Genomic DNA, 11,144 nt, shown 5'->3' on the forward strand with positions numbered 1-11,144 from the left:
TGATGAGGGTCTCTGCCACGACCTCACCCTTTCTCCTTCACTGTGAGACATTTACAGAGGTGAGAGAGAAATATTTTGACAAACTCTCAAACCTCATGCCACAGTTTTCCAGTTTGGCAGAAACCGATCAGATGCTGGTGTTACTGGGGAGGACAATCATGTATCAGTTGCAGCTAAATCCATTTTTGAGCTGCACCTCATCAGAAACCAATCACTGCTTTAATGTACTTTGGTCACATTATTTTCATATGTTCATAATATCTTATTAAATGCTTATATTATTTTATATTTTATACTGTATATTGTTATTATAGTATTTTATTTTATTAATTACCTGGCACCTTATTTTAATTCAAATTTTTAGTTTTTTGTTACTGTTTTATTATTATTATTTGTCTTGTCATTATCTGTTTTGTGTATTAATGCTTTGGCAATATTGTATGTAAACACAATCATGCTAATAAAATACTTTTAAATTGAGAGAGAGAGAGAGAGCACACTATTCCTAACTTAAGATCAGGGTTCCCACACCTTTTGGCCAATTCATTTTCAAGACTTTTTCATTCATTTTTAAGTTGTTTGTGATCACTGAATAAGAATAATAAAAAATGCATATATATTGCATTCACAAATAACAATTTTAAGTTGAAAATAACTAGTAACTTTTTATATTCATTATTGAGATTTATATGTCATTTTATTAATTTTCCAGGCCTGTAAATCACAAATGACCATGAGAACGCTGTTAAGATACAAAATTGAGGTTGCAAAATTAATACAAACAAAATAGTTTAACATTTCTTTATTGAGGGAGGTGGCAATATTGCATCTTAGAAATAAATCCAGTTCTGTCAGTGTGTTTAAGGAGCCCACCTCAGATGTTCCATGTAAAAATACTGATGTGCAGACAGAAAAGTAAATCTGATGTACAGTTTAATTCCTGTTATAATCTATCTGAGTATAAAAATAGTGTCTCTTTGTCATGCAGAGGACACACCAAATACCCCGTCCCTTGTTTTATCATTTCCCATCTTATGAAAAATTGCTCTTTTGTTTCCAACACTAATGAAATCTAAACAACGCATTATGTAAGAAAAAATAGCACAAAAAAAACAAACAAATCAACAAAAAAAAAAAAAACACTAAAACATGACAGATCTGAAACATTACACTCTTAGTAAATAAATCATAGGCTATCATTACAGACAATTTTATTATTTTCACTTTTTTCATTTCCCTTGCCATATAAAATTATTTTGTTCTTTATATGAAATCACACTTTAAAAAAAAAAATCTAAATTGAAAAATCGAATTGTCCCGCAACAAAAGGGGCTTTCATAGATAGCTACACAACCAAAGCTTAGAGGTGTTTTTTTTTTTTTTTTTTAATTTGAGATCTTTGTTAACACTTTTGATATACTTAATAGTTTCATTTTGGCCCACTAATTAATTTTGTACCGTATGTAAAGGTAAACAAGACTCAACAAACAAACTCATAATCAGCATTAATAATATATTAACATAGGCTGGTATAAGATGGAACCTTTCATTGTTGATGGCAGCTATACTAGCTTTCATAATGGTGTTCTTCATTTGCATGACAATAAATGGTTGCATCCCATGCATAGCAGCAAAGCAGTGGGATGTCAAAGAATAATACAGATCTTTTCAAAGACAATGAAATGTCTCTTTCTTTTTCTTGGGGATTTAAGTTACATACTTTCAGCTGTAGCTACATTAAGACCACAGTTGGGAATGAAAAGCTTCTTTTATATACGCAAACATGTTCCTTTTACAATAAATGGAGCAATGTTTTACTACAAAAACAAGTGAAATAAAATACATATTTACAACATAATATAATAATCTTATCTCAGAGCAATGCCCTTGAATCAAGTGTAAGGTTTAAGTCAGTGAGCATCATTTTATTACCAACCATGGCCTCAGAATAATAAAGACCATGTGCCTTTAAAGCAACGTAAACTTTTCCACATGAATGAAGCACATTTTAAATAGTTTAATCTGATAAAAAAAAGAAAAGAATCAAGACACATTTATTCTCAACATTCCTTAAGTAAGGAAAAAGAATAAGTCAACTTTACTTCAGTTGATTCCAATGTCTTTTTTGTCATTCATCATCATGGAAAAGTGTTGTCCAGAACCCCTTTCTATGCCTGTTTTTTCCAGGGCTGTGATTGGTGGGCTGTTTCCAGTGCTAGCTTTGTCCGTAGCCACAGTAAAGGCAGGAAGCTGAGGGACTCCTCCACTCTGAATAACGGATATTTCATTGTTCCTCATGGCTAAGCCATTAGTTATAACCGCTGCATACCGGCTCCAGAAGTTTTGGTCCACATTCATGGCCCGCGCTGCTAAATCCTTCTGAAATGCTTCGCTGAATTTCAGGGCGTCTCCCCCAAGCAGGGCAATGGGGTTTTCCATAGACAGACGTCTTCCTCTACGGGCTGGAGTGTTATTCCACATATGGGTGCCCATGTGCACCTGTAGACAAACGGAATGAAATTAAAAAAATATGATATTTGCACCCGTGGTGTGTATCGGCAGCACAATAACCTTTAAAGAGCAATAGTGTTCATGAAGACAACCATGTGTATATGCATTGGCAAGCATAGATTCTTCATCATTAGAATAAAAAGGTGAATTCCGTTAGAATGAGTGAACAGTATAATGTACATCAACATACAGTATGAAGAATCAAATAGTAAAGTTTTAATTTTCCAAATATACTTAAGAACAGCCTCGGCAATTTAGCTTTTTGACAAAAAATTGAATTGGAATGATCACATACCTTAAGATTACCCTTTGTTGTGAAAGCTCGACCACAGACTGAGCAGCCGAAGGGTTTTTCGCCTGTGTGTGTGCGCTCATGGATCTGCAAGGCACTGGCAGAAGAGAAGTTCTTTCCACATGCTCTGCAGTTGTGTTGTTTAGGGGTCCGTCGGGGAGGGGGTAGTCCAGTAAGAGAGGTGACGCCTGGTATCATCACCTCAGATCGGACGGCAGGAGCCTGCAGGCCAAATCCAGGGAAAGGCCCCTCTTTTAGCATATACGGTCTACTGCAAGCGCTCATCTCCATTTTAACTACAGTCGGTGCTTTCTTTTCCTGTTCAGCTGAGCTTTGAGCATTATCTGAGAATAAAAACAATAAATCAGTTGGAGATATAATCAAACAGATCAAGAGCAAAATTAAATAAAGAAGTTTTTAAGTAGTTACATTTTCAGACTAATGTCTATGTTTTACTGGTATCGTATTGCAGTTTTATCTTACCATGTTCTTTAGTGAAACAGTGCACGTTGAAAGGGTTTTCTTTCTTGAATGTAGACTTAATGGACTGGATTCCTGTTTGATTAAAATTCACCCCATTGAATAAATTTGTTGAAGGACAATCTGATGTTTCAAATTTCACTAACGATGTTGTCTCTGGGATTTTAGAGGAGAGGTTCGGAGAGACTGGGTGCTCATGTTGGCCCTCAGTTGGATTATTTTTTGGATAGGGAGGAATGTGAAAAGAACTGGATGATTGTGGCATTAAACTTGTTCCCATGCTTTGGTTCTCCATCTCTCCTGTGGCGGTGGAACCAAGAGCATTTTGATCGTTATCCAAAGGTCCAAACCTGGCAATCTTTTTTCCATTTGATTGACTGAGACTGACTGATGAGTCACCCCCTGCATTTGTAGGTTCAGACACACTGGCTGGGAGAGATAAAACAGGAGGTGGACTGTCCGAAAAGGAGCTCAGGGTGTTTTCACTGTTTTCTACAAAATCCCGTTCATCCTCAAAAGAAATGTCATCAAGACAGTCATCATCAAAAGTGCTCATGCTGTCAAAACTCTCCATATCATTATCTTTCTCATAGATGGTTTCTGTAAGCAGAGTGTTGGGAATCTGCCCTCCCATGTGCATGCGTATATGCTGTTGTAACACAACAGCATTAGTAAACTTCTTCTGACAGATCGGACAGGAATGCTGAATCCGAAGAGGAGGCTTTGTACGGTGGACACCAAAGTGAGTCTTCAAGTTTCCTTTTGTAGTGAAAGCTCGGCCACAAACCTTACATTTAAACGGCCTCTCCCCTGTATGAATGCGGTAATGCATCTTCAGTGCACTCTGGCAACTTAATACACGGTGGCAGATCACACACTGATTGGGCTCCATCATCTTCTTGTCAATGTTTTCTACAAGCTGTTGGAGTTTCGATGTCTCAGATGTTTGCATAGAGTCTTGAAGACCACCAAATGGGAACTTGGACTTAAACTGTTCAGAGATCAGTGGGGGAGAGGAGGATATATTAACAGCTTGAGAAGCATCATCAGACTCAGGTTCATTGCCCTTAACAGGTATTCCTGTTGACTGTGGTAGCAAGCTATGGTTTGCAAAGTCCTTTCCATTTCTGATCATACTGTTTGATGGCAGGTGCACCTCCTCTACATTAAAAGTCGGTGTGAGTTCTCCTTCTCTATTTGACTTAGGGGAGGATGTCATGGTAGACATATCTGTCTCGGTGCCAGTAGGATTAGGTGGTGAAGGTGTAAGTTCACCTCTAGCTGGTGAGGGCCTGTGTGGAGATCTTTCAGAGGGCATACTTGTAAACGAGTCACTTAAGCTTTCAATAACTGGTACTGTGGGTGGCAACTGCAGACCCACTGAGGACGGCACTGTTGGTAGAACAGGTTTACTGTCCAACCAAGTAGGTCCTGTCTTCTCGGGAGTAAAGGACATTCCATAGGGTATCCCAGAACTGGTAGGGATATTGTCCAGATATTCTGGGACTGGGTATGGGTTCATCTGAACATGAGGGTACTTTTCCTTGTGCCTTTGAAAGTGGACCTTGAGGTTTCCCTTTGTTGAGAAACGATTGCCACAGATGTTACATTTGAAGGGCCTCTCACCTGTGTGTGAGCGCAGGTGGATCTGTAATGCACTATCGCTACCGAACACTTTGGCGCAGAACCTGCACTTGTGCTTGAAGAATGGGTCCTCAGAACTGGGCTTGCTGTCAAAAATGGAGACACCGGGCAGTTTGGCCTTACGGTGCTTCATCATTGCAGCAAGTGGATCTAATGCACTGGCAGTGGCTGCTATACTGGCCAGTGGATTGGGAAAGATGACTCCGTTGGGAGGGCTTTGAGGTAGTAATGGTAGGTTGGCAGCAGGGCTAAGTAGGCTACTCTGGCAAGCTGATAGCAGGCTGGGAGTGCTGAGGGGTTGGGTGTTACTAACATTAGAGAGTGAACCGCTACAGGTCGGCAAGAGTGGGGAAGCAACGCTGTTGCTGAAGAGATGAGGGCTTGAACTTGTTAAGGAAGCAGTGGCACTGTCCATTGCTAGAGAGTTGGTTTGTCCACTCTTTGTCTGTGAAGACAGCTGTGGTGGCCTCACAAGCATAGAAGTAGAAGCCTGGGACACAGAAGCCTGCCCATTCACTGCAGAGGGCATGACCCCAGATAATGGAAGTACAGGGGTTGGAGCGATGCCCTGGAAATTGTAAGTGTTAGAGTCAGAGGGCAGACTTTTTGATGCAGGATTAAGGGCAGCTTGCGTGGGCTGCCTATTCATTACAGCAACCTGGCTGCGGATCTGCTCGATGAGCTGTAATTGGTGAACCTGCTGCTGTTGCAGAGACATCAACTGTTCTAGAATCATGGGGATTGCGGCTGAGCTCAGCTTGCCTGCAGGCCCTGCACAATGAATGCTCTGGGAGAACTGAGCAACAGCCACTCTGGTGCTATGAAGGATCTCCAGGGTCACATTGGTGCTGGGCATGTCATAGTGGTTGGTGATAGATGGTGCAAGGGAAGCGGGCGGGTTTTCATTCTCGAGTGGCAGATGGCTGAGGTTTGATGTCTTATGCCCAGGAAAACTAATATCCATTTGTTCACCCACGTCAATGATGTGGGTTTCCTCAGGCATGCCGAGGCTCTCGTCAAATTTCTCTGCCAGCTCAAAGTTCTCGTCGTTAGCCTCCATCATTTCTGCTGAGTCACTGTGGGTGCTTAAGAAGGACTCTGTGGGTGATCCTCGGGAGACAGGCTTTTCTTCATTCTCCTTTACTATCAGGACAGGGGGGTCTTCTGTGCACTTCTGCTGGTGCTCCAGTAATTCAGACCACTTGAAGAATTCAGCACAGCACCTCTCACACACATGTGTCTCCTCGCCCCCACTGCGGCTCTCTGTGCCGCTGTCCTCCTCATCGCCTCCCCTCAAGAGAAGTGCTGGGAGATAAAGACACAGAGAGAAAGCATGTGAATAGAAATTCTTGAGATGATAGATTTTTCAAAGCTATTTTAAACGGAGTGAACAATATAGATAAACTAAATCAAATGTACCACTTTACCAATTACTGAAAGCCAGCCTTTTTGTGATCATGCTCCAAAGACTCGGACGATAATTTTCTTTGCACAATCCATCAAATTATGCGACCTATCTATTGAATATACGGGAGCTTAATGAAATTCTAAAGGAGCTATTGATTTCCAATGTTTTATACAATTCACAGCTTCACTGTCAGTCAAGGGCAAATTGAGTCTTTGATTGACTAATCTGAACTCTCCATTGCTATCAAACACTCTTATTTCCTGAAGAATTTGAAGAACTAATTCCTCTCCACTTGACTTTGTTGAGTAAAATAGGCATTGCTCACTGCTGATGGTGCACAACATTGACAAGACAGTTTCAATTTTTAATGTGTAAAATGCACAAATAACTTTAAACTATATATATATATATATATATATAAACAGACAAAAAGAAATATGTGATCTGTGTCTTTTCACTGGAAGTTAAAAACAGCATAAACTTTTAATAAGTAAATCTGTTCAGAGTGTAATGAGCCAAAACATTTCATACATTTCATAAAACAAATCGGCATCTTTTGGATCAGTTTTTCATTATGATACTTGCTTCTGATACTTTTACAAAGAATAAAAGGCCTTGGTTGCATCAAGTACGTGTTAAAAGTTATTACAGGTAGTTGGCTTTTCAAGTCACTAAAAAGGAGTAATGCACTTGGTCTTGTAATTCATGTGCTAAAGTTGTAATTCACACACAAATAGTTTAACACATACATACTAAGATTTCAAACAGAAAAATGTAAGCTAACAATTCCTATAAGTTTGTTTTTGTTTCTGTGTATTTGTTTTCTATTTTTTTTCTTATCTTTTTGTCTTTCTTTTTTCATAATTATTTATTTAATTTATTTTATATTCTTAAAAAAAAAAAAACGCATGGCAGATTCTGGGGGCAGATTGTCTTAATTACACCTCTTTTTGCCCCGATGTTGCTGTAACAAATGTTTATGAATACAGTAAATGGAAAACAAATGTGTAAGAGACACTGGGAAATGGGTGACAGAATTGATTATAATTAATCATAAATAATTTTTTGGTCAAGTGTTGTTATGTTTCTTCTCTATGTTTCTTGTTTGTGAGCCTCCCTCAGTGTAGTTACTGTGTGGGTCATTTGCTTGTTTAATTCCAGTAACTGGGTGGGTGGTCCCGGAATTATTCTAAGACCGAAAGGTGAGCCCAAACTGAAACTGATCTAGTGAGGCGGAACAAGTATCTTTGGGGCTGTGTTACAAATCATTTAAACATTTTTAATACAAGTTTTTGGTCAACATTAGCAACTTTAGAACATTAGCATTCATTCAACAGTGCAAATAGAGTAACAAACACGCAAAAATATATATCCTATGGAGTCACCCCAGTGAAAAGAGAGCCACAGCTGTGTTCATGAGATAAATATATCAAATTCTTAAATCAGAAAAAAGACATGAGCCACAACAAAGATTGAAAAACTTGGGAGATTCCTAGGGTGCTCAGCTGGTAACTGTGGTTTTGTTAGCTTTGAGGATGTCTTGTTACTTTCCAAGGATAATTTCGACATGAGACAAAGGTTACGACATGAGATTCTCACGATACATTTCTGAAGACATCTATAAGATGCCAGAAGAAATGTGCTAAAGTGGTTTTCCTAAGACAATTATTACTGTAGAGGCCTGATGATCATCCAAAATAGATGCAAGAACAAACACGAAAGTCTGAATAATTGTGCAGAGAGAACAATCATCTTAGATTTAGGTATATCCCGAGTAATCGTTGCATACATATAGCTCTGAAATTAAGTCAACTCATCATATCATTTGAAAAATGTTTTATAATGATCTAAAATATACAAAATAATATTCCATATAACAGAAATAATACATCTATGCATGTCAATGAGTCTTTTTACAGACAAAAAACTAAATAGTGATGGTATAATTTTTAAACATAAATGAACTCTACACTAAATATACATTAATTATACATTTATGATTTATAAAAATTTCAAAATACTAAAAGATTTCTTTCACTCCAAAAAATGAACATTTAAAATCAGCAATATGAAATAAAATAGTGCATGCTCTGTTTATTTGCTTGGCCTATTGGCAAAATTCGCCATATTGTTTGATTAACTGATTCTAAATAGTGAATAAAAAATTTATTATTTTTAACATAAAAAAACTGCATCCATTTTGCTTTACAAAGCAAAATGTTTCACATTTTCAGTCGAATCCTTTAGGCTAATTACACTTCTGTAAGCTCAGGCCTGATTTCCAATGGATTCATCTGATTAAAACGTATTTAAAGAACAATTATTCTACTTTACTATTTATGTTCAACCAAAACTGTGGTTCAATTCTTTTAGGTCGATCTTTGTGTTGCATTAAATACTTTTAACGCGATTTAAATAAACACAAAACTTCGACTCAAACCAGTCCAAGTGTGAGGATTGTTCATGTGGCCACGTAAATAACTACATTACCATGACAAAAGGAATTATTCTGGCGAAAACAGACGAATCTTAAAGGTTTTGTTTCCTGCATAAGGCCACTTTTGTAGGTTTTATAACAACAATATAACAATCCAATAACTTTTTTTGTGTGTATACTTTATCATATAGCCTACTTTTAGCACACATTAAATACAGACTATTTAATTATAGATGTATGGCTCTAGTCTACCGTCACTGGTTAAAATTAATAATTCATGATAAATCAAAACATATACAATTTGAAAACATACTAGCCTACATAAAACACAAAACTTAATAAATCGGCCTATATACCTGTACTGTGCCTAAGCTAATTATGTGCGCGGAGAACATCATGTGTACTTTTTCATAAATGTATAATTATTTCTATTTTTACTTTACAACTCAAAGTGTACAACACAAAATACACTAGAAATTACAACTGCATAAATAAGTGGAAAGAATTTTCATTGTTTTTGTCAAGTGTCAAGTAATGGACGTAGGACACGTAATATACATATTCAGCTTTACAGAAGCACGCATTGTAGGTTACATAGTAAGGTTTCTTTATAGTATACACAAAGAAACAAACTAAATCATCCTCTGTTTGAAATGCTGTTTTATCAAACTCCCGTTAAAACTTTATCTGGAGGTTCTTATTGTCGTCATACGAACTGAACATTGCATTTACATTTACATTTACACTTAAACACATATTACTAAATCAACTTTAAATAACAAAACAAAAACTATTTACGTATTTACAACTATCTGTTCAAAGCTAGGAACCGAATGTGTCATGCATGTAGTGGTTTTAACACAACTTCAAAAAAATAAGCTATTGCCATATTGTTGCCATGTTCTGACAGAAAACAATTGTAGTTTGAGTTCTAAAGAAAGAAAAGACTCACGTAAATGGTCATATTTCCCACACACATACCGTTATCCGGACTTTTTTCCTCTTCGTCCGATTTAAGATGCTGCGGTTTCGATTGCTTTCTTCGGGACATGTCTCTGCGCTTCGAGTCTCCGGCACTCCGATCTGCAGATACATCGGACGCAGGCAATCCCGTACAGTCCCGGGGTCAGTGAATAAGAGATATTAGATGTTGTTACCGTTGCGCAGATTGCGCATGTCGGCGTTATAATGATAGAGGGTCATGTATTACGTTGCGCTGCACGAGGGATTGGCCAAGCGCCAGAGACACTCTCCCTGGATATGGAAATGAGGGATGGACTGTGTAATTAGCCCGTTTCACTTCCTAACTTATTCTCCCTTTTTTTCCTCGTTCACATCCGACAGAACAACTGGACGCAAACAAGTGCGTCTGTGGTAACACTTCGCGTAAAGTCCTTCCGTAGGCTAGTTTGTTCAACATCATCTCCTATAAGTTATGGTCATTTTCCTGTATCCACGCAAGTAAAGTTTGTTCTAATAAGCGGATATATCAACTTTATCATAGCAATAGCGTCAGTTCATGGTTGGCAATTTGTTGTCCATTTATGAGCAATGTTTGACGACAACAAACACGGTTCATTGTGTTGTTGTCGGTCGGTCCGCTTCTCACACGCGCGCGCGCGCGCGCGCATCCTCCATCCAATCCAAGACTACCGTAAGCACATTTTATGGCTTTACTTGCGAAAAACTTGAAAAGTCCCATAAGGTGATTTTTCCAAGAAGAACTGAAAAGAAACGGGTGCTCGCTAGTTAATGGCTCCAAATCTATACGCGTAAATACCAGAGTTGCTGGGGGGCTGTTCTTAGCTTATTGCATAAGGCGACCACTAGGATGACACATAAAGCCTGATAGACCCTTCTGTAACCTGCTCCCATTCCTCTTTACTTTGTGCATAACTTCACATAACTATCAGATATGAACATGCTTTTCATAGGAACCCAAAAATATTACACTTTTGATCTGTATTAGACAATTTGTTGTACCTCCAACAAAGAATACTTCACTTATGTGTCTATCATCATACTGAACTATTCTCATGGGATCAGACAACACTCACATCTGACCAGTATCGCTGGTGTATAGCGGCCAAAGGGCTCTAAATCAGCGATTCATCATTTCCATTACAACACAAGTAGAACAATATATAAGCCTATTGATCGGCGTCTCTGTTACTCTTCTGGTGTAGAGAGATAAGCGCAATATAATTTCGTTTGACCTATCTGTATGGCCAAGTGATGGATTGCCAGGGTAACCGAGGGCTTTTATCACAAAACTCTCCCAATGATGTACTATTGATTGTCCTTAACTAGCTTTTCTGGCAAAAATCAAAAGTCCGTTCCTCGCCATCCTCTTCATTATCAATAAAATTACA

At 38.2% G+C, this 11,144-nt stretch overlaps 1 protein-coding gene across 1 annotated transcript; it reads right to left on the reverse strand.

The window, feature by feature from the left end:
- Positions 1-812: 812 nt before the first annotated feature.
- Positions 813-10,358, reverse strand: sall3b (spalt-like transcription factor 3b). Its single transcript, XM_052092833.1, has 4 exons — positions 9,754-10,358; positions 3,287-6,232; positions 2,807-3,147; positions 813-2,499 (listed from the first exon to the last, which is right to left on the reverse strand). The coding sequence occupies exons 1-4, from the start codon at positions 9,821-9,823 to the stop codon at positions 2,104-2,106; spliced, it is 3,753 nt and encodes a 1,250-aa protein (XP_051948793.1). The 5' UTR covers positions 9,824-10,358; the 3' UTR covers positions 813-2,103.
- Between the last annotated feature and the right edge of the window lie 786 nt (positions 10,359-11,144).

The sequence above is a fragment of the Xyrauchen texanus genome, chromosome 26, assembly GCF_025860055.1.
Source record: "Xyrauchen texanus isolate HMW12.3.18 chromosome 26, RBS_HiC_50CHRs, whole genome shotgun sequence".
NCBI classification, from domain to species: domain Eukaryota; kingdom Metazoa; phylum Chordata; class Actinopteri; order Cypriniformes; family Catostomidae; genus Xyrauchen; species Xyrauchen texanus.

Bases quoted from the DNA above. Each gene is read 5' to 3' on its own strand.
- sall3b (XM_052092833.1), bottom strand. From the start codon at position 9,823: ATGTCCCGAAGAAAGCAATCGAAACCGCAGCATCTTAAATCGGACGAA. The intron at 3,148-3,286 runs GTAAGATAAAAC...TTTTATTCTCAG, and splicing joins CTGTTTCACTAAAGAACATG to ATAATGCTCAAAGCTCAGCT. The intron at 2,500-2,806 runs GTATGTGATCAT...GTTTGTCTACAG, and splicing joins CAACAAAGGGTAATCTTAAG to GTGCACATGGGCACCCATAT.